General features: G+C 40.7%; 2 protein-coding genes across 2 annotated transcripts in view; one reads left to right on the forward strand and one right to left on the reverse strand.

The window, feature by feature from the left end:
• The window catches only part of LOC139142925 (uncharacterized), a 29731-nt gene that overhangs the window by 2244 nt on the left and 2485 nt on the right, over positions 1–25002 (forward strand). Inside the window, exons 2-4 of the mRNA XM_070713122.1 lie at positions 18327–18406; positions 21510–21631; positions 22819–22893. Of these exons, the coding sequence (XP_070569223.1) occupies positions 18368–18406; positions 21510–21631; positions 22819–22893 (236 nt within the window). The 5' untranslated portion in view covers positions 18327–18367. The remainder of the gene's footprint in view (positions 1–18326; positions 18407–21509; positions 21632–22818; positions 22894–25002) is intronic.
• Positions 16707–17900, reverse strand: LOC139141682 (uncharacterized protein KIAA1958 homolog). Its single transcript, XM_070711266.1, has one exon. The coding sequence runs from the start codon at positions 17898–17900 to the stop codon at positions 16707–16709; it is 1194 nt and encodes a 397-aa protein (XP_070567367.1).

Here is a 25002-nt window from a genome sequence, read left to right on the forward strand (position 1 = left end):
AAAGTTTATGCTTGTGAATCCCGCCATCTGACATTTGTAAACAAACTCTTCACGGGTCACTCGTCCACTCGCAAAGGCTTTTGGGAGTAAAACAGCTATTCAAAATGGCGGAGTGGCAATGCAAGTGCGAGTATTCGCCGGACAGTCAATTATCGCCCATAACTGACAGATTTGAAAGAATTCTGTAACCAGAGTAAATATTTGAAAGTTTGAAGGTATTTCCGACCGGTCGATGTGATTTTTTTGAGGTAGATGCTTTATTTCGTTTGTTTCGGGCCACAGGTCGATTTTTCCGTGACATACCTTGTATTCTTATACAGTACCGAGGTTCGGCCTTCGGCCTCACAGTACAGTGTCACCCTTACCAAAAACATAGCGCTATTTTAGTAGGTGATAGCGCTATTTTACAGAGGTGACAAATAGGTGACAAAGAGGTGAAAGTTTTGTGTACAGAGCTTTATTTCCAACTCAAACAATGGATATCTACTTGAAATCTACATACACCTATTACAAAACTACAAGCTAACAAGTAGGTCTATCATAGGCGATAAGTAGTAATTCAGCGAAATATTTATGAGATGCAAATTAAGTCATTTAAATATCTACGAAAATCTACTGCACACCTACCACTTGCCTCACCTGGAAAACAAGGGTTTCAACCTACATGATACCTACAGAAATCTACTAGTCACCTACTGAGACACCTACCTTGTACCTAGTACAGACCTATGACAGACCTACAAACATGCCTACATAAATCTGCAAACACACCTACTAAGATACAACTAGCACCTACTAGGACCTACGATAGACCTATGTATGTGACCACAGTAACTGCATTCTAAAAAGCACGGAAATGCACATTTGATCAAGTAACATTACAATTTATGAATTGAGAATTTTAGCAATCTTCGTTTGAAAATTTTACAAGAAATTTATTTTTTTATGTGCTTGTGCTTAGACTCCAGTTAACTTACATGCTAATGGCTTGTTTCTGTGGAATAATATTGTCCCTTGAACTTGACCATGGTTACACCCACAGACAAACATCGCTCAGAATTTTCTAAGATCATACCGGTGATCATGTTCCACGAATTCAACGAATTTTCCAAAGCTTGTCAATTGCAGAATCACCTCTGTATTACTCTGTCACTGTCAACAAAGTTAATTAACATTTCTCTCGGCATAGGAGCACTGAAGGCAGGCACTGGATTAAGTTGGCCAGAAATTCAAGCTAAAATATTTGAAAAACATACATCATATCAACCAGACCCATCTTGATAATCTTGGTGTTACTAGTCAGAAACAAACTTGAAAATGTTCAATCAAAAATGTTCCGGGTTCTCAATGTTCTCAGGCCATTTGACTTAGAATCATTTTGCTTCGCCTCCATGCTGTTCAGTTAGTTCGCGAATCGTTCTATTCCCACATCCAACTCATTGTACCTCCATGGCTTCGGGTAACGATGTAGTTCAATATTACAACAGGTACGGTCATTTTCCGAATACGAACTTCCCGCCATGACCAAACATCAATGTTCTTATCGTCAAACCATCTCTCGTTTCAAATTCATGACTCCACTCACCGGAATCGTCGTCAGAATTACCGCAACTTGAAGTTGTTGAAGCATACGATGTTGGTCTTGAATCGATGTTATCGTTATTTCCGGGTTGATCATTGCTGCACTGTCTTCGTCAACTTTGTCAGTCGATTCACAGAGTCGAACCAGAGACTGAGAGTATATGTCATCCTCGATGTCGGGACTTGGTAAAACCATAAAAGATCACTGCATATACCACAAAAAATGTCAGCAAATCGATGTCCAACTTCCGTGCTATCGCTCAGATCGGCCAATTTTAACATTTGGGTCGAAAACTCGGTGCAATACGGAACCAAAACAAGCGCAAAGGTCACATAAATATTCACCAGCCTGCAGCCGACAAACTTTTAGTCATAAGAAAGGCCGGGAAATCCCCTAAACAATGATCAATTGGGTGTACCCCTGTAGGCAGAATTCTTTATTCAAATAGGGTTTAAAGTTCAACTACGGCTTTTACGTTTGTTTGCCTGTGAGGGCGCCTCAATTTTCCTTTAGGTGCATGATAGGTCATGATAGGTCAATGTAGGTGTGCTTTACCTACACAAATCTATTTGTCACCTACTGTTGATCTAATTCAGAGGTAGGTGTAAGATAGGTGTTATTAGGTACTAAGTAGATGCATAACTAGACTTATTCCTGAAGACCTACAAGTAAAATGACACCTATTTAACACCTCTTGAGATCTACCAAAAACTCCTAAGAACCTACAAAAATAGCGCTATATCTACTATAAATAGCGCTATCTTTTTGGTAAGGGCAGTCACTTCCCATCCGACGACGATCTAGGAAACATTCCGTACGCCTGTGCATCTGATGTGTACATCATATGAGAACGCACCAGAGAGACCCTGCCGTATATGAATTAGCCCATCTTGAACAGAGTAGGGTACATCCATGAAAAGAGTAACTCGGACAAGTAAACCTTTCATTATTGGCAAAAAGCATTTCTCATTAACCCACACCAATGATGCTTCTCTGTTCAGCAGCTTGTGGTGCTCTACTCGTGTAGCATATATGTAAGTGATGAATGAAGATATAGTAGCCATCTCCAGTGAATGGCTTACAGAGTTCAAGTAAATCAAATCCAACTGTAGATAATCCCTGTTCCATCCAGGGGTATACTGCACATGCAATGTAGCTGTGAAGGAAAGTCATGATAATGTCTTCACTTTTGGCAAAGCACTGCACTGTCCTCTGTCTGAGTGTGTTTGAGAAACAGAAACATGTATCTCTATGAACTTGCAGAACCTTTACTTTCATACTGGGAAATTCATCTACACCAAAGCTTCTGTCATGTTTCTTTCACTAGTTTTAGTTTATTTCGAAGAGTCTGTGGCCATTGCAGAGACACCATGAATCTTCCAATTACCAACCTTAATGCTTTCAGCAACTCAGCTTCTGAGCCTCATGCCTTCAATGACATGATCCCACAGTACCTATGTCAGAAGGATGCTCTTGAACAGATAGAGTGTTGTAGCCCGATATTCAATTGTAATGTTGTCTTATTCTTTTGCACTTAAGATGTACTGTCAATAGTGGAGCTGAGTATAGCCTAGCTTATGGAAATGGCAGTACATGTAGCAAGTATACTCAAACTAAGAGGGGCTAGCTTTGTCTGCTATGTATATTGCTAAAGTTGACCTCTAGTACCTAACGTTTCAGACCTTATTTACTTTTGTCATTCTTTTTTTTCCGGTTTAACCCTTTCCTGCCAACTCGGTGAAAATCCGCTCAGAATTCGGTGTAGCCAGAATCTAAGCACTGGTGACCGTTTTTCTTACCAACTCTGTGGAAATCGGGCCCTTTTTGGGTACCCCTTCCTACCAAGTCGACGACACTACGTTTTGCTATCCCCTGTGCATTTAGGGGTCATCGAGGACAGGTTTTCTGACAAGGAACGCCTTTTCCCCTCGAAATGGGTTCGCAGGGAGTCGATAGACAGGGAAAGGTGCAGAAACCTGTCCGCCAGTCCCCCACACCCAAGGGGGGGCTGGTTTTTTTTTACCGCTTTTTAGCGGACTTGGCAGGATAGCATGGTGACGTTTTCTGGCGTAGTTGGACTTACTTGGCTGCCTGGCACTATAGAGATTGCTGCCCAACGTGACCAACTCGGCAATGCTAATCTAGAAGGCTACCTCTTGAAAATGACTTGGCAGATGGTGCCGATGGTGCGAGACGAAAGTCACTTATTCAGTTGTGCGTGACTGAAAATGAGAACGTATTTTTGATGGGACGGCTCGACTTGTTCCTCCCATGGAACGGATATGAACGACATAGAAATACCATTACAAACTGGTGTTTGACGTATTAAGCTTGGCTTAAGCTCTGCAAGTTCAAGCCAGGCAACGTCCTTCACCGCCTTGGCCGTGCCATTCAATGGACGTGGCTTTGGATTTTTTATTTATTCCATCGTCCAAAGTATTGGCTCTGGTTTGCAGGCAAACGTATCCTCTTGCCGACGCATTGGTAACTACGTACGCTGTTTGCGTATGGAGAATTCAAAAGGGGACATGAGGTTAATGCTACAGGGAAACCGCCTGCACTTAGCAGGGACTGCCTTTGTCATGCAAACCAGCTAGCTGTAAAATGGCTGCCAGGCATGTGGAGACGTCGATGGCTAGAACAATGGAAGCATATAGCGTTGTACCGTGCATCGCAAAAGTGAGACTGACGACTTGGGTGTAGTGACTGTTTATCACCGGTTAGCTGCAGCCCAAGCCATGACGGTACAAACCCGTACCTGACTGAGGACCCCTCGATTAAGTCGATAATGAACGGTAACACTCGTAAGCCAACTCCCAAACGAGCTGGCTAAACTACGTGGAAGCTGTGCTTCCTTGGCTGGGCCATGCTGTTAATACAACGGCAAAAACGTAGTTTTTGTGCTACACTGCCAAGTCGTTGAAGGTACGTATTCAATTGACCCTACCCTGGGGAAGGGGGACAGGTTTGCCAGTGCAGCTGAATCCTAGCACCCCAGGGTCTCTGACTAACAGACGAGCGAGGTGATGTTTGTGCCTAGCGGACGTGTGCAATACTGAAGGAGTTTATTTCCGAAAAAATAAGCATGAAACGGCAATAAAATGACGCACCCCCAAAGCTGGTGACCTCAATTTTTTTCTGCAGTAACCCTTGAGCACCTTCCCCTGTCTACGGGCATGGAGAAATTATCGAAGTCTAACACATATAAGTAGGGCTAAAACTACCCTTAAAATGGGCGGTTTCTGCCAAAATGGCTGGCAGGATAACGTGCAGGAGAGCCAATCTTTCCAGGCACAATACTATCGGGCCGTTTTCTACGGACTTGGCAGGATAATGACAAGGGCGCTTGGCAGGAATAGGGTTAATATTTCTTGTTGTTTTTCTGGTTGTACGGGCGAAATATTGTCATAACCATCAACGTAGAATTTTCCTCCACTGAACAGATAGAAACAACATTATCGTTGATCTTTTGTACCCATACTGGTATATACCAATTCTGATCAAATTGAGCGACTCCGTATAATTGCGTTTTTTTAGCTCACGTGTTCACACACGTGAGCATATGGTTTAGCCATGTCTGTGTGTGTGTGTGTGTGTCTGTGTGTGTGTCTGTGTGTCTGTATCCCCATTGTCTCAAAAACGGGTGAAAGTATTTCAGTCAAATTTGGTAGACATCTTCAGAATTCAAATGGCTAGAACTGAAAAGGTTTTGGTGGGCGTGGCTTGGATATTAATGAAGTTATGAAAGTTTTAATTTTTCTGTTACGCCGCGTATGACAGTGAAAACAATCGACTGTTTGAGGGCGCTGTGAAATGGTCCAGGTTGGCTACAGCTGGATAGCTCTGGTTTCAACCACGGTCCCTCCGTGTTTCAACCTCGTATTGAACATTAAAAATATGATATTTTATTACTCATTCAACTCACTATTCAAGATAAAATATCGTTTAGCAAATTAGCTTTACCCTTGGTGATTAATTGTTTCTCTCGCTGCTCGATCGCCAGAAATGAGTACATACGTTCTCTACCTAGCCTCATGGCATGGCATTATCACTCGCCCCGATCCCTAAATATGGAAGTGCTGATGAATAATAACTTTGGGTCAAAGGTATTGAAGTGTCCAATCAGGTTCGTGCACAGAGTCCAAGGCCATGACCTACTTCATGTACTTCTGCCGTGTTTTGATTTTGCTTCGCCAAGAAACGTGCTCGCCATTGTCCATAAAAGTATGTTTGCTCTCCTTTGTAACCATTTTTAATTCTGAGTGTGTCACATTAAAAAGGTGAGGTTGTTTGTGAAACAAATTCCGGGATAGGCCTGGAATGCATACGATCGGCATCGCGGCAGTGCATGTAGCGTCCCTTACCAAATCTGCTGACCGGAAAGTGCCTGGTATGTGGCGGTATCTGCCCGGAAAGTGCCCGGTTTGTGCCTGGTATTATTGCCCGGTTTGCGGCCGGTTATGGCCAAAAACGGTCTAAACCGGGCGCCCGTTCAGTGCCCGTGTTAAAAAAATAAAGTTTATAATGGTGACTGGAAGATGACCGGTTGTGCAAAAAAAAAACGGTCATTAAAACGGTCATCCATTTGTTTCTGTGACCAGAAAGTGCCCGGTTAAGGCCAAAACGGTCAGAAAACGGGCGCACGGCTTATGCCCGGTTTTGCGTTGGTGACCGGAAAGTGCCTGGTATCGGAAAACAAAAATGGCGCCTGTTTATGCCCGTTTTTTTTTATATGACCGGAAAGTGCCTGGTATGGCCAAAAACGGTCAGAAAACGGGCGGCACGGCTTATGCCCGGTTTTGCGTTGGTGACCGGAAAGTGCCTGGTATTGAAAAACAAAAATGGCGCCTGTTTTATGCCCGTTTTTATGACCGGAAAGTGCCTGGTTATGGCCAAAAACGGCAAAACGGCGCACGGCTTATGCCCGGTTTTTTGTGACCGGAAAGTGCCTGGTATGGGCAAAACGAAAAATGGCGCCGGTTTATGCCCGTTTTTTGTTGGTGACCGGAAAGTGCCTGGTAATGGAAAAGAAAACTGGTGCCCGTTTTATGCCCGTTTTTTTCCTATGACTGGAAAGCGCCCGGCAAATTATTTTGCATGTTACTGCACCTTTGCTGAAACTACACACGCAAAATTTCCTTCATAAGATTAAGTTGGCATGATTCCACAGTAGTCAGCTCCGGAATAAACTTTTACTTATTTCAGCAACAGAAAGAAAACTAAATACATTATTAAATAAGATGAGAGATACTGAAAACAAAAGAAGCAACAAAATTAAGCGACAGCAAAATTTCTTGTATTGTACAAGTTTCATCATTTTTATCTTCTGCAACAATATAATAAGTTCAGATCAGTGACAGATATGTACACAGATGTTGTAAAATCACGTGTGTAGACATGGCTAATGTCAGTGACACAGTTAAGAATGAAAACCTGACAAATCTTAAGGCCGATTGTGGACAGCACAAGATGTGTTTTATCCAACTCTGAAACCAGCTTCACAAGAAACAATGGTCAGCGCAAATAAAGTTATTGTTTCATATAAAAAAGACAACAGAGAAAAAAAGTTTAAATTTAAATTGTGGTATGATTTATTTTATATGCCACGTTCATTTCATGCCACATAAGTGTCTTCAAGAGATTTTCTTTTGACCCAAGAAGTTTCATGTAACATTACATTACTGTCAAAGGCTGCAATTTGGCTTTCTGTTCTCTGAATTTCTTGTCCCAGCACCGGCAATGCATTCTGAAAAATACAAATCGTTCAGGGAAGAGTGTAAGTCTTTACCGTTGACCAAACATTGTAAACATCGCAATTGATGAAATAAATCAATTGTTATTGGAAAATGAGACAAAAAATGTTGAAAAATTGAAGTAGAAAAATGCATAAATATTTATGATTGTTATTAAATAATAATGATCAAAATGTCCAACAGCTGACAGCTCGCGTATGTTGTTTATTACATACACGATGGTTACAATCTGCAAAAATCTCAGCACTTACTATTATAACTGTGGAAACGAAGCTTACTGTTGGTGGGATGGGGTAGCGTGCGTCGCTATGCGGGTCATCAAAGGTCAACACACCCCCCCCCCCGGTTGACGTTTTGATTACCCGCATAGCGACACATGCTACCGCCAACAGATAGCTGCATTTCCACAGCTATCACTGTAAGTATCAGTTGTGAAACGAAAGTGAATTCGGCATGAATCAGTACTCAACGAAAATTTATCTGTAGGTAAACATAGCAATACAAGGATAATAGCGACGTAAAGACGGACGGTACATTGACTTACATTTGTGAACGGCTCGCAGACGATTCCCGTGTAATTGCAGGTCTCTCCGCGCCGTGTGTACATAGAAAATATAGTCGGCATCTTTACTGCTGTTCGCGTTCACAATTTAGAACTTTGTCTGTCCCTGGTACTGTATACAGTTTTTGCAACAATATGACATCATTTGACTGGCGATTCCATAGAAAGATCACGAAATTGTCCACTAGATAACTCCCTGATCACAAGTACACAGCCGACGGTACTAAAATCTAACTTCGCGCCGATCAAGCCTCATGACGTTCACGGAAGTGCGATCTATAAATTATTACGCGATTGATAATGTAGTCCCGTTTTGAAACGCTGGAGTTGACTCTACATCTGCACCAATCCGTTATGTTTCATACTTGATATAGAATTTAATTTATAAGTTTAATGAAAATGGATACTTTTACCATAGAAAGACTCAAAAAAGAGTAAAATTTCTTTCAGCACAAAGAATCAATATCAATGCGCGAACTGATCTTGATGAACCGTGACCTCCACGCGTGCGTGACCTCGTGTGTAAACATGTCGGCTGGGGCTGCTCACGCTCGCTGCTCATAGCTGGCTCGGGATGGAGTGTATCCTAAACCTCAAATTTGTGCTCGGCAATCTAACTCTATCGCTGAAAACATGGACAAAAGCCTTCACATCAATGTCATCAGAAGGCGAGATTTTGTTCACGATGACGGGACACAGACTGTACATAGGGCACTGTACGCACGTCGGGACGCACGTACCGTATTCTGCTTGAAGCACGGCCCTGCTCTGAGGTAGTAGTAGCCCTGCGTACAGGTCTGTGTGTTCCCGGCGTTACAGGCCGTGTAACGCCGGGAACACACAGACCTGTACGCAGGGCTAAGGTAGTATCGGGTCCTTGCTTATACCATGGAGGTATGCTAATACCAACATTGACATTTACTTGGGGCATGTTTCTACATTGAAAAGTTCTCATCTCTCGTTACTTTTATGGTACAGATTTGCAGTAACAAAAGTCTACGCGTCCTTACACAGATCATCAGCATGATCAGACGCACATTTCGTTCGAAACTGCTTGCATTTTGGTATCATTCACAGAAAATACAGGGTTTAACTTGCAAGACAGACAAGTCCCTGATTTAAAAATTTGTTTTCCTAAAAGTTCAGTTGTCGATCCAACCATAATTTACCCGACCAGATTGTTGCTTTCACCAGCTGAACTGTGCTTTAAAAGCTGTACATTATCTACCAGTTATTATAATTTATATGTGCATTGTCTGTTATAAAAATACATAAATATAAATATAAATGAAACGTCAGTTTTGTTTCTTGAGTATGAACTGTCACAAACTGCAATGGTTCACTGTACTCCCTTGGAATGCAATAGTTGGCAATATGTCCAGCATGTGTTGCTGCATATTTGCAGCAATAATCTTGTTTGCAGCAAATTTGCAGCAACTTAGCCGTTTACTGCAAATTGGCTGCAAATTGATCTAAGGGTTTGCGGGAGGGTCATAGCTAGCTGTAAACTTCTGCAACTCCTTCCTGCAAGCTATGCTTGCTGCGTATTTGCTGCAAACTTGCTGTAGAAATAATCTTCAGTAAGGGAAAATATTCAAATTTATTTTATTTGAAAACCAGGTGCAAAGCAGTCACCTATTAAGAGTCAAATTCCATTTCATTTGCACCAGCCATTCCCAGGCATTCCGAAATGATCAAATTCTATTTCATTCACAAACCAGGCACAAACCGGTCATAAAAAATACTCAAATTCTGTTTCATTTGCAATCCGGGCATAAATCGGGCATTCCCAAATGGTCAAATTCAATTTCATTCACAAACCAGGCACAAACCGGTCACTTAAAGAGTAAAATTCTGTTTCATTTGCAATCCGGGCATAAATCGGGCATTCCCAAATGGTCAAAGTCAATTTCATTCACAAACCAGGCACAAACCGGTCACTTAAAGAGTAAAATTCTGTTCATTTGCAATCCAGGCATAAACGGGCATAAATGTTGGTTAAAAATAACTAAGTCACAATGCCGGTCGCTTCCAGTCATAAAAGTTGGTTAAAAAAAAATAAGTCCTAATGCCAGTCGCATTCCAGTCAAAAACGTTCAGTTTACGGTCACTTGTGTTTGCTAAAAAAATCAAAGTAAACACTAAAACGGGCACTTTCCAGGCAGTGAAAAGGGGCACCAGGCACAAACCGGGCACATACCAGGCACAAAACCGGGCACATACCGGGCACTTTCCGATCAACAGATTTGGTAAGGGGTACCATGCTTGTGTAACTGCCGAGCTCAACGTTGCATTCACGGTTGATACTCATGTACAATCATGATGTGTTCAATTCCGATGAAGATTCATAAGTCTTACTTTTGCAGTCTTTTTTCCGTACGATAATCCCGACAATACGTGTTACTGTTAGACGAGGTGGCCATTTTATGATAAGTTTCAATACTGCACAGCTACATAGCGTCACTATCGTGTGATCGAGGTACAGCGTTGTTGAACGGGATACAGAAACTCTGCAGAGGGAGAAACGATCGTTGACATGAACAGTCAATGTACTTCAGCACGTAGTCCGCAGATAGCGGATTGAGAAAATAAACGTGTCCCAGTAAATAACGGAATATTTATGTACATTAACTCGATATTAATCAAATTTCCAGCTCATCGCAAAAAAATGTATTGCAAAGATTAATTTGTCACTGACAAATACTGCACTGTATGGAAAAAACAGTCTGTAGAATAGTTCAACTTCAAGTGGTACTACCCGAGACAAACACTTGTGTTGTCAATTTTGATTTCATTTCATAAACTTCATACTTCATCGAGTATCGTGTATTTCAGCCTTTGTGAAGCCATTTTATTGATATTTTCAATTTTTGTCTTGGCTTTGTTGTGGAACATGTTGAATCGTCTCCGTGGACATGTAGGCACTAGGCCATGGTGCAAACATTCAGCGGCCAAATTATCGTTTCGAAGCAAACAGTTCTATCAAAGAAACACCATCGATTCTCTCTAGCAAAGTTGCGTTAAATATTCAGTAAAATGTCACATAACGTTAAAAGTGTGACGGGGTCGAAGTGACTTGGGTACCTGGGGTCGACCAAAACCAGTGTGAATTACTGGGGTCAAAGCGGACAGCGGTCGGGATGACGTGTTCCCCAAGCGAGCTACCTTCAGAAGTCTGTTTCATCGCAAAAAACGTCAACTTTTAAAACCCGTCATTTATTTACTGATGTTATTCTCAGCATCACAAACATATACGCCTCTGCTATGTATCACAGCAAATAGTTATATTTGAGCGCCCCGTAAATGGGATCCTCGTTTTTTTTGCGAACCCGGAAGTGTGTCTTGCTCAATGCATTTCCTACCCATAGCGAGGGAAACTGCCCGCGTTCCCATGCTCCCATGCACCTTTTTTCAATGCCAGTGCAACGCTATCTGTGCAAAATTTGTGGTGGTATGCTCCCGTGTGATGGAAAACCTCTCTTATTCTAACAATGATTTCGTAAATGTGATGTTCATGCAGCGAGTTTGGGTTGGCGCGCTTATAATGCAATCTTCGCCCGCCTGCGGTCCGATATCCCGCATAAGGCATGAGACCACTAGAAAGATTGCAAGAAACCCGTATTTCAACTCTGTTGTCATTTTTAGTTGCTTTCACTGCTTATCGGAGAGGTTTTTCCAGGATTGGAAGCCGTGGGAATGTAAATCTATATCTTTCTCTGTACTGCGCCCTTAGATCACCTCTAACTCCTGAAAACAACAGTAGAAATCAAAACCACGCGGTCCATTTGCAAGCAAAGAGTTCAAAGATCATTTTCTGCATGCGGGAAAATTTGGCCACCGATGAAATTTTTTGTCTCAAAACGTTAAAGTTGAGTATGCGAAATCTGTGTTGCTGGAAGCCTTTTTGTTTGCCAAGGACCTAAAAGTGGGCCACCTGATTGGCCCACACGATGGCATAGTGTACATTGAAGATACTATGATATAACATTATCGAAAGTCATTAACTAGTTTTATTTCAGCCAATTCCTTATTTGCATATGTAATGAACATTTCTAATTAGGGATATATATATCTGAATTGACTCAACCAAAGTTGATAAATCTTGCTACATATATTTCAGATACTATTATACATGCTATTGAAATTTGTGAAGAATTTTTGCCTTCAGCCAATTTCTAATTTACATGTTTGATGAACTTTCTTAATTAGCGATATTTATCTGTATTGACTTGACCAAAGTTGACAAAACTTGCTATGTACATTAAAGATACTATGATACAAGATTATTGAAAGTCATTTGACATTTTTTTCAGCCAATTCCCAATATGCATATTTAATGAACCTTCCAAATTAGGGATATATACTGGCATTTACTTGATAAAAGTTGGCGAAACATGCTGTGTACATTGATCATTATACCAGGTTATAACAGTATTGAAAGTCATTTTGCATTTTCATGTCAGCTAATTCATAATTTGCATAAATAGCTAACAAGCTTTCACGGTTTGGCATATAGAGCTTGAAGGACTTGACCAAAGGCAATTACACATGCTATATTGTGATACAATGACAGTACTCGAAGAAATTAATTATTTTTATTTCAGCTAATTACACATTTGAATACTTAATGGCCTTTAGAATTGATCTGTGGTGAAATTCATTATGTTGATCATAACACTTTAAATGTAGCAAAGCATGTAGCAAAGGTTCAAACTTGCACATAAATGCAATATATAATGAAACACGTGAGCATTTTCAGTTCATATCTGGTTTTTTTTGGTCGTAATGTGCAGAAATCATTGTCTAGTATGGTCCAGTATGGTTTTCTACCGAGGGCAGCGTAGAATTTTCCTGCGCTGAACAGATAGAAAACAACATTTATTGTAGATCTTTGGTACCCATACTGGTATGTACCAAATCTGATCAAATATGAGTGACACCGTATAATTGTGGTATTTTTTGGTTGAATTGAGAGGGTTTTTAGTAGTTCTGTAGACAAAATGATCAGAAATAGCAGAGTATCTTGACAATAGCACGACGTCTACACTATCGTTTAGCTGCAATAATTGTACAGTTGCAGCCCGGGTAAGCCTAATTCGGAACATAATAAGGTCAGTTGCAGTGGTGTCATTGATTGACTGTACCTAAATGTTATTACTGTTGAAGTACACCTGTTATTCCTACAAGCATCGCGGGCTTCATGAAACGTTGTTTCTCTGTGTACTGGTCTCGCTGTTATATTCAGTTACGTAAAATCCGTTGTTTGCATGTCAACACATTGGCCTGTTTACAACCTCCCTGCACACTAATCGTGAGCGTAATTTACATAGACATAAACATTCGATCCCGCCCGTGAATGTCAAAGGTGAACGGAATTAACTTGATCCCGGTATCAAGTCCCTGGCCTCTAATACTACAACTGTACATGTACAGTGTATGTCAAAAACATATGTAGTGTGGACTCTGCCAAATCATTAAAGGGGAAATTTACCCAGCCTTTCTTAGGTAATCAAGTCGTTATTAAGTGAAAAATAAGCAAAATAGCGTTGGTTTCATTCACTTTTACTGGCGCATATCAGTCAAGTGGCCACAAGCTGAATGCACAGGAACCGGATGTCACGAATCAAACTTGCTCATCGTCTGGTACATAGCGAGTTCAAAGTAAGGTCTCTTACAGCCAAGATCTTCTACACCAAGTAAAGGGTGCGTGTGTACGTGGTACGCAAACATCAGTGCTCGACTGAAAATCATAATGACGTAGATAATTGGCAATAACTTCGAACCTAGCAATCGATGACGCAAGAATGACATCATCAGAAAGTTACAGCGACTCGAGTTCGGAAAATGACTGTTCTATGCCTGTCAACCCATGGATGCATGTGGTGCATCTGCAATAGCCATGAAATCATGCTGACACGGAAGTAATGCCAATGCTGTAAAGAGATCGACATTAATTCTAAAAGTGCCAGCATTTTTAATGTGTTACAGAACACAGTGATGTAGCCCTGATTAGTCTAGAGCCAGCCATCCCGTCTACAGCGTTCCGTTTCTAGTGCCTGAGCATACGTACAGTCCCATACTGTACAAGCGACGCACTTTGGGCTGGATATGTCCTGGACAGTTTTCTTTTAGTCTTGTAGTTCAGTAGTTGGGCTGGCAACCTTTGCTAAAAGCACTCCTTCTCAAAGTGGTATTTGCAGAAAACTTTATTTCTGCTCGACTAAATCATCGACACCGAGTGTTTGTCCCTATATAGTCATTCTGTAAGTGAAAAGCTTACAGTTGCACACGTCGACTGCTTCAATGACCAAGTTTACGACATCACTTCCGGTATTTTAGTACACTGCTGTTAATTAGCCAGTGAGTGAAAGTGCATAAAATCGACTCGAAAGCCTTTCAATGATCATATTAGTTTAATATTCCAAATTAATTTTTAAGGTAAATTTCCCCTTTAAAAGTAACACAGTGACACTACCCTGGGGAAACAGGACAGGTTTGCTGGCGCTGCTGCACCCCTAGCACTAACCCCTAGGTCTCTGACTAACCGATGAGCAAGGTGATGAAGCGGATGTGAGTAATAGTGGAGCTTATTTCCAAAAAAGAAAGCATGAATTGGGTGCTAAAATTACACATTCCCGGGGCAAACAAAGCCGATGTCCTCAGTTTTTTTCTGCAGTAACCCTTGAGCCACCTGTCTCTGTATATGGGCATGTGAAAATTATTGAAGTCCAATGCACATAACCGGTACAGTACATGTGAGCACGGCTAAAACTACCCTGAAAATGGGTGGTTTTCTCCCAAAATGCCTGGCAGGATATTTGAGCTTGTATGCAGACTTTTGCAAGCACCTATTATGACAGAACCCCATGACCTGTCAGTGCAAGCGCGCCGTACTAGCGGTATTTGCACGGTGCTGCCACAGCGCTCCTTATTTGGGAGTCTGCTAAGGTGGATCGATTTTTCGGATCGATCTATTGATCCCGTAGTCGATATGCCCGCCACTGCAACCTAAATACTCACAAGGTGTGCAACACAGTCACTCAAAACCACACCACCCGATTTGTAAACTGGCCGTGCGCTCGCACAAAACATTCAGAACTACACTCCCATATACCTAGTTGGATCACAAATTTAACCATCTCCTCAAAAATCACGCCGATGAATGTGTTACTCGCGTCATCTTGAAGAAATCGGCCGTGTTTTGTGACCAGCGCGGTGAAATGTGGCCTGCAGAACGATTCTACCATATGACGTCATTTTTTCCACTGCTGATTGGTTCAACTATACTACACCAGTGACGTCTTGCCATGACCTTTGTTTTGGCCGTTGATTAGCCAATCAGTAGTGGAAAAAATTACATCATATGGTAGAATCATTCTGCAGGCCACATTTCACTGCGCTTGGTCTCAAAACACGGCCGATTTCTTCAAGATGACGCGAGTAACACATTCATCGGCGTGATTTTTGAGGAGATGGTTAAATTTGTGATCCAACTAGGTATATGGGAGTGTAGTTCTGAATGTTTTGTGCGAGCGCACGGCCAGTTTACAAATCGGGTGGTGTGTTTTTTGAGTGACTGTGTTGCACACCTTGTGAGTATTTAGGTTGCAGTGGTGGGCATATCGACTACGGGATCAATAGATCGATCCGAAAATCGATCTACTTAGCAGACTACCCAACTAAGGAGCGCCTGTGAGTGCTGCGGTGTATTCGGCGGCAGTCCTTTCACGAGCGAAGCGAGTGAAAGGACAGCCGAATACACCGCAGCACGAGTGCAAATACCGCTAGTACGGCGCGCTTGCACTGACAGGTCATGGGGTTCTGTTATTATTACATATGTTTCATCTTTCATTTGCGTCAAATATGAGAGAGAATCGACGATTACGAACGTACTACATCTCTGTCAACTCACAACGCGACCTCGATCACGTCAGCCTTATCCTGCGGAGTTATATAACATTGACGATACTGTAATGAGGCATTGATTCAGTTCTCACTTTTCATTGGTCAATGTTGACACACCCTCTATTTTGATTGGTTAAACCATTGTTTACTTGTTTACTAACATGACCTCAGAGGAACGTCAGAGAGCTGGGGCTGTACTCAACACACATACGTCTCATGCAAAATGCAAAGGCAGCCAAAATAAACTTTGAAAACGGAACACTTTATTATTATTTGGTGATTTTGCAAACGTTATGCTTGAAATTGTTCGGAATTGTCAAAACAAATCACAGGAAGTTCAAGAATACGATACGGCAGACGTAACTTGTCGAAAATGATTAAATTTCAGTCTCCGCGGCCAAGGCAAGCAAGGACTGAGTCTCTTGCATCGTGGACGAAACACAGAAACAGAGTAAACTGCACCATGCATAAAAAGCGACTTTCTTAAAATTCTCAAATATCAAAATCGGGAACTGTCCGGTGATAAACGACTATCAAAAGTGTCACTGAAAACGTTGAAAGTTTACTCATCGTCTGAATCGTACATAACCATGGGGCGGCGTCTCTTCATGGCAGGCATTCCAATGGCGTGCACATCACTGACACTAGATTGGTTACGGTTGCCTTCTACGGTGAAGTTAAAATTGAAAGTCCCACCGGTTATTGTTGCATTCGCAAACATACCCGCGACAGCACTCGCTTGTTGTGATGTTATGGCAGGCTGAGGTTGAGAAACTTCGGCAGAGAGAGAGGTGTTACCAGTCGGCAATACTGCGAGGTTGTAGGGCTCATACTTCGGTTGACCGCCGGTGAGAATGTCGCTCATTTGTTTTTGTTGGTCGTTCGAAAGCTACGGCGTATCTGTTCAGACTGCTAACGTTTTATGGCCGCTAAGTTGAGCCACGGTGTTTGGTGGTACACCTGCGTGAAGCAAACGTGTAATTGAAGTCTTCCTTGCGCTGTGGTTCGTAAGTTTTCCATCCAAACCCGCTGCTGTACACATGCGTTTCATTATGGTGTCGATTTTATTTCTGCCCATTGGCTGAGCTCGGAACCATATGCCCCTTTCGAGGATTGCCGTTGACGTTTGTATGCCGAGATAAAAGGGCGAAGTTGGACATTTCATCGTTTGCGGCCGACGAAGCTCGTACTCCCGGTGAACTTGCACGGGGCATATTTTTTTATTGTCCGGTACCGCATATGCCTTTGGTGAAAATTTCCGTGTGTTTCCCGGTTCACCTTTGCGCGTCTTCGTGACTCTTTCATTGTACTCCAAATATTCGCCGCGTTGATCTTGCTTAACGACGACGTCACCCCATGTCATTTGGTGGTGTTCGTTACTTCCACGAAGACCGAACAGCTTCGTCATATTAAACCAAACTGTGTTGATGATTGCATCTGGCGATGAAGTGCCAAGTTGGCCGCTTTCAATAAGTTTGGTCTCGTCGCTCTCCGTCAAAGCGGATGCCTTGCATGGCATGTTTCCTTTTCCTTCGGCTTTTAATTTCTTGCGCTTGGCAGCGAGTGATTCTCTGCTTCTTTGAAACTCGTCGTCTCGAATTATGCTCTTATTGTATCTCATTTCTCGGAGATGTCTATCTATACTTTTCTGGTAACTTGACAGTGAGTCTGGCTCGTACTCTTTTCCGTTCTTCATTTTCACTGACCAGAAGAATGATGCCAGTGAGTTATCAAGGTCCGCGGGTGGTATTTCATGCAGAGGCCGTCGTTCAGCTGTCATATTTATCTTCCACTCGTCAAAGACAGCTACCTCACGCCTGGTCTTGTTGGCGGTATTTGTGTTTTTTTGAAGAGCAATTTGATGGTTCAATGCATCTTCAGTTAAAACACTTGCGAATCTTTGCTTGACAGCTACACCTGACGTTGTACTTGTACTTGGACCAGGTAGTGGCTCCGTTGAGCTGACGTCTTGCGTTGTCAGTGTCGATTTTGCTTCGCTGACGACGGACTGCTCTTCCGGATAATAAAAGTCATCCTCACACTGAGATAAATAAATGCAGTTTTCTTTGTCGTAGATTTTATCGGTTAGACTATCCATTATGGGGTAACTAATAACTTGCAACAGCCTCCGAACTGATATGAAATATGAAGACGACAATTTTTTTGTTTACAAATAAAAGTAGTTCCAGGTCAAAATTGGTAAATACTCATTAACATAAAGGAATGGCATAATGTTTTTGGTATTGCACTGCAGTGCAAATACCGGTAGTACGCGCGCGCTTCGATGCACGTAAACTGTGGTACATATGTAATAATAAGGGTTTTCTAAGAACTTGGCAGGAAGGCACACCCTTAGCTGGAAAGGGTTAAGCCAAAAGACTCGTGAATAAATTTGTACTAGTACGCTTTTGATCTGATAACAAAATTATGTTCATCCAAGTAAGTAACTTTTCATATTTCCACAGAAGTTTTAATCTGAAGAAACAAAATTACTGATTTGTACACTGTTCTGCTTTACCTACAGGTGAATATGGTATAAAGTGCTGTTTGTGGTAAGATGAAGCCATGGCAGTGATAGCTCATGATCGTGTTGATGAATTTCAGGTAAGTGCAAAGGAGGTATGATAGAGAAGAAAGACTGCCTCAGGTGTCAATAGACATCAAATCAGGTCCAATAATCGTTATCATTCAGGTAAACTGTGAAATTTACCAGGTCCAAGGAACATATAGATGATGACAAAGGCAGTGGGGTCATCTTGAACCACAAAAGATAGTATTCAGTTTTTATCTTCTCGTCTATTTAAAGACAGAGAAGGTTTTCGAGTTGAAAACAATGTGAAAGCAACTTCAGTTCGTCAACTACGAAATTCCGTCCGTCAATATCCATCAATGCAACTTCCGGCCGTCAATTTCCTGGCATTGTGATTGGTCATATCATAAGCTGGTGGGGTGTTCATGGTTCGGGTTGAGGTGTAGGAGAACGATTTTGAACTGTGACAAAAATCAAAAGGGGCGTAGCCACAGTGTTAAGCCTTTCTCCAAGGTTACTTAGTTGACTGCGATCTAGACTACTGAGCTGACGTTGTAGGGGTACTCACTTTGTTTGCTCACTATGTGTGTGCTAGGTGTGTTTGGTACTGCGTTGCATGGATATCCCTCATGGCCTCACAGGGCTCGAAATTAGCTGTAGTCTTGCATCAACTGACTACCAATTTCTCTGCAGAGACTACCAACTTTGCAAAGTGGTAGTCACAATTGACTACCAGAATTGAACGGACCATTCAGTCTCCGCCGTGCTGTGACAGGCTGAAAACTGCCACACTGACCTAGTTGTCAATGATACCACAGTAATTCAAAGCAGCTCGGGCATCATAGAAGAAGTTTGGTAGCAACTTTAAACTTTTTAACTATATTGACAAATGATTTTGCAACATTTACATGTATGTCAATGTAGTTTTTGCTTTGCATGCAGTTGATGTTCTCTTCAATTATCGTGGTTGCGTCAGTCACGTATTCCCCACACGTAGCATGTTGGCATTGAATTGAGAAAGTGAAACTTGAAAGAATGAGCATATTGAACCATTTCTGACAAATTTCCAAGCCATCGCCGAGCTTGAGATCAGAGACGATGGTAGGATGAAACAGAGATACTGAAAGCTCAACACATCGGGTCACTAAGCTGATGGAGACAACAACGTTCGCGGGGTGAACAAGTCAAAGGGACTTTATGACGCAGCTGATGGAAACACACTTAAAAAACTCAAATTCACAAGAAATTTTCAAAAGTCTTGGCAAATAGGCAGAGAATCCTGGCTGAAATGTGACTACCTGAAAAGTGCGATGTTGTGTATTATCTGCCCAAGGAGTAACACTTCAGCTTTCAATAGTCAGACTGGCTATATATGAGGGTTGAAACGATCCAAAAGTACGAGACAAGTACATGTACTTCAGAAAATGGTCCTATGACATTCCGCAGTGGCATTACTTTGAATGCAAAGCTATGTGATTTTTGTCCAAATGTAGTAGAAGATGAGCTCCATTTTATTTTTGACTGTACACTTTACAATGTTATTAGGAATCAGTTGTTCTGTAAAGCCAGAAATTTGTGCTCTGTATTTGATTCATTTGATGTACAATAGAATTTTGCATGTGCTAAAGAACCTGTACGGAATGCCCGTTCCATAACACGTACAAGGTGCCCTGTCCCCTGTGGCTGCATATGCGCGTTCACTGTTGAACGGTTGCAAGGGACCCATTGGACAAGTGCCAGAATATGTCTCGCACGCGCTCTGTACGTACGTGTGTAGTGCACAGGCACTATCCAGAATTTGCAGAAGCGCGTCCAAGATAGCATTCCACACCTGCACTGTACCCTGGTAAATCGGAAGAAAAATTGTTGACATTTCACGAAAACGGTCATTACTCTGACAATTTGATGCCCCAGTCACAAATGTAGGATACATTAAAATAATAAGGCTGTTACGAAAATACCGCAAACGATACACTTGGACATTGGCGCCGCGCATCGCCTGATGCGAAACAGAGGGCGATATGCTGCCATGTGCATAATTAATTAGACATGTGCATAATTAATGAGGTACAGTATGTGCCATCCATTCGTCCATCAGTTCACGCAGATATCTCAGATATTTTGACATGTCACGTGACCTCAGTGACCTTTGACCTCAAATATACATATTTGTCCATAACTCAGTAACCACAAGTGCTACACCCTTCATATATGGTATGATGGGACACCTTATGACGCCACATATTGTACCTCATTAATTATGCACATATCTAATTTTGAACGAGCCAATAGAGCTAGAGGTCTGATTTTTGTATATAGAGATAACTTAGCAATACAATTTTTTTGACAAAATGTCACGTGACCTTGGTGACCTTTGACCTCAAATATACATATTTGTCCATTACTCAGTAACCACAAATTCTTCACCCTTCATGTATGGTATGATGGGACACCTTATGACGCCACATATTGTACCTCATTAATTATGCACATATCTAATTTTGAGCGAGCCAATAGAACTAGAGGTCTGATTTTTGGTATATAGGGATAACTTAGCAATACAATTTTTTTTAACAAAATGTCATGTGACCTTGGTGACCTTTGACCTCAAATAAACGTATTAGTCCATAACTCAGTAATCACAAGTGGTACACCCTTCATATTTGGTATGATGGGAGACCTTATGACGCCACATACTGTACCTCATTAATTATGCACATGTCTAATTCTAAGCAAGCCAACAGCTGGATGTCTTATTTTTGGTATATAGGGATAACTATAGGATAGAAGTTTTTTGACAAAATGTCATGTGACCTCGATAACCTTTTACCTAAAATATATGTTTATGTCAATAAATAAGTAACACAAGTGCTATGTCCTTTATATTTAGTAGGATGGGAGACCTTATGACAATCACAGAAAAGCCCTATTGACTGTGGAGTAAGTGTACTCAAAGCCCCAATAAAAAGCAAACAAAGGTTAAAACCTATTCGACAGACTAGACTGTCCCATGTAAACACAACACTGGCAATTACATTCTAATGCAGGGTTGTTACCAGCCAGATGGTGTCCAACGGCCAGTTAGAGTGATTCATACATTTTGCCATAGGGACATTTCATTGGTCCTTGAAAGAAGCTTTAGGAGAAATACTCACTTATCAATATTTTACTTTGCAGACGCATCGCTCAGAAATATTTTGCAAGTTGTTAGAAACTACTCCATATCATACGATACACGGTATTCTGGTACATTGGAATCGCTTCCAGTGCAGGAAACAGAAGGACGAAAAACTGAAACGGTACTGTGTGAAGACACTTCTTTATATAATATTCAGATGTTGTACCGTGTAATTTTAGTGGACTGAGTACTCTTTGTGATGTGCTAAAATCACAGTGACTAAATGCAAGCCGGACATACAGAAACTATGGTATTTTTGCTTACATACCCGATACATTTACATGTATGCTTGGTCCTTCAGAGACTGGAGGCTGTGAGTCTGTCAATTCATAGCCAGTACTTGAGCATGATGAAAATTACAACTTTACTTGGCATAGAGACCATAGATAGCATATGTAACAACATTTATTTGTTTTGTGATGTGAGTCAACATGGCACCAGGTACCTAACTATTTCAAAAGAAAGATTTCTGAAATTTGCATCAAAATATAGTAACTTGGTACCCTGATTGATTCTTACTGAAAATGAAAACATTTTAATGGAGATGATTTACATTGTATAGGTAACCCTTTACTGCTGACTCAATAGGAACCAGCCTCATATTATTTGATGTGTCTGTGTGAGCACTCAAACTTTTTTACAGCCTTACTATGCTAAATGTTAGGTGGGCGTGGCTTAAAGTTGATAAATTCATTTGCATATTTAACAATTTTTGTACACTGGGCCATATCTCAAAATTCAATGCATCAAATTTCATTGTGTAATCAGTAACTTTGCCCCACAATCTCTATTTGCTTCAGCTGATCTACTATTCATACTTTGTCAATGGCATTGTCTTTGTGTCAATCATTCAAGTTGTTTCACTGAATTTTTTTTTTGCTGGCTGCAATTAGAGTTTATGTTGTGAAATGCAGACCAGTATTTCAACAACTTTTAAGAAGTCTAAGAACACAAACTATTTACCGTATATCAAACAAAATGCATGATAAAGTATAAAAGCAATTGTCGTACCTGTATAATGGGATAGTTGCATTATTGTATAGAAATGAAACAAAAACAAGTAATTGATGATAACTGTCATCTTGATAATGACCAGGTTCATTACAAAGAAATCTTAAACTTTGCAAGATTTGTTTTTCTTCTTAGCCTGACATAATTATGCATACTACAAAATCTAGGTATTTGTTGTAAAAATGGAAAAGCAGCCTCACTATATCATCTTTTTGAAATCATACCAGCATATCAATGTAGTCATTTGCTGCAACAAGTTTTCATTGGTATTAATATAACTGCTTTCCCACCCAACAGTGTGAATTCAATATCACTATTCCGGAGTGGAATATTGTGCCCTGGAAAGAAGTTGAAATACCGATACCTTACATAGTAAGTTTGTTAGCTCTGCTGTCAGTGACACAGAGCTTATCTAATAGGTGCATGTATGGCGTTGTACTTCATCAGTCAACTTTTTGCATTCAAGCTTTCTTCTTCAAAACACGCCAGTCGGATTCCTTTAATACTTAGAGTGCAGGTCCCCAGGGATGACTTAGTCAGATTTGTTCAAATTGTGATTAAATATGCAAATTTGTAATTTTTTTAGCTACTATAGACTATAGTCTATAGAAGCTATTGGGATGGGTATCCGTCCGGCGTCTGTCGTCAGTCTGTATGTATGTATGTATGTATGTATGTATGTATGTATGTCCGTTTGTGAGGCGTCCGTCCACTCAAATATCTTGAGAACCGCAGTACTTACTGATTTGATATTTGTTGTGTAGATGAAAAATACGATTTTGAGAAACTATTTTTTTAATTTTTTGATATTGTTGAAAATAGGCAAATTAATGCCAAAAAGGTGTTTTTGGTAAAAAATCTTCTTCTTCATAACCGCTGGTCAGACAGCTTTGTTATTTGGTATACAGGTCCCTAGGGGTAACCCAACTTAGACTTGTTCAAATTGTGATGAAATATGCAAATCTGTATTTTTAAGGAATTTTTTTGTCATTTTGGTCAAAATTTGACTTACATTGTATGTAATTCTTGTACTGTATAAACCCTATCAATTCACCCAGAAAAAAATAATTAATATGATTTTAAATAATTGAATTAATTAGGAAATCATCAAAGCCAAAATAATTTTAGTGTAGAATTATCAGAAAGTTCAACTTTTTTTGACAGTTCATAGTGAAATGCTTACCATCTTGGAGGATTAAAACATGTAAAGGCAACTTTCCTGAATCCCAACTTTGACATATTCTGAACCGTCATTTATTGTGCCCTGTATGTTATCTAAAAGAAATTGCTCAAAATAGTCAATAGAGATGAGATAGAGATAGAGATAGAGAAAGTTCTAATTTCCATTTATGGTTGACTTGGTAAGGATAAAATAAATTACTTTTTGAGGAAAAAATAGAGTGGTCAATTAAAAGAGTGGTCAAAGTGATAGGGTTTTTATGGTAAAGCTGGGCTGTATAAAGATTCCTCATGTGCTATTTATAGCAATTATGCAATCTGTGTAAACAGTGCAATGAAAGTGTAACATGATTCCTTATAATGCTTTTGATGACCTTGAACTTCTTAAGTTTCAAACCTTTGTCTCTTCAGTGTGCTTTCTCTGAGTATGTACAGTCTCAACTTATTAAACAGAACTCACAATGTTAATCAAAGATATCCACCTTCTTCATCAATACATGTGTCACAAAAGGTTATTCTCTACATAACTCAACAGAGCTCTGTCAACTGTTGAGTTGCTTGTTCTTTCAAAACCGCTGGTCAGACAGCTTTAATATTTAGTTTACTTGTCCGTAGGATGACCTTAGTGAGATAATTTCATACAGTAAGGAAATACTTAATTTTGTATCCATGTCTATAGTAGCTTCAGGGACTTTGGCCCTATGTTTAGACAATGCAATTATTTTTTGCAACGATTTTCTTCTCCTTAACAGCTGGTACGATAGCTTTAATGTTTGGTTTACAGGTCCCTAGGGATGACTGATCAGATTGTTCAAATTGTGATGAAATATGAAAATTTGTATTTTTAAAGCAGTGTTTAGCTCATATTTGGTATGTGTACAAATACCAAAGAGAACTTATATGGTGAGTCGGTGGCATCTGTATGTATGTATGTATGTATGTATATATGTGTGTATGTATGTATGTATGTATGTTAGTTAGTATGTGCAGGTGTACTGGTATGTCCGTCCACATCAAAAACTCCAAAAGCGCCACACGTACCATCTTAGGTTTTGGTGTACAGGTGGACCTCATTTGTATGCAGTGTACCTTCTATTTGTGGGAGTGGTGGCAATAACTGAAACAGCCTACTCCACTGTCTGAGTCATTTCCTGTTATTGTTCATGATCTGATACATTACTGTATTGGCAGACCTGCTAACACCAAGAGGACTGTGTTGAAACATTCCTCTGCTATGCGTGTTCCTAAAGTTGACGTCTAGTACCTAAAGTTTCAACACTTATTTACTTTTGTCACTCTTGT

The sequence above is a fragment of the Ptychodera flava genome, chromosome 10 (assembly GCF_041260155.1).
Source record: "Ptychodera flava strain L36383 chromosome 10, AS_Pfla_20210202, whole genome shotgun sequence".
Classification (NCBI taxonomy): Eukaryota; Metazoa; Hemichordata; class Enteropneusta; family Ptychoderidae; genus Ptychodera; species Ptychodera flava.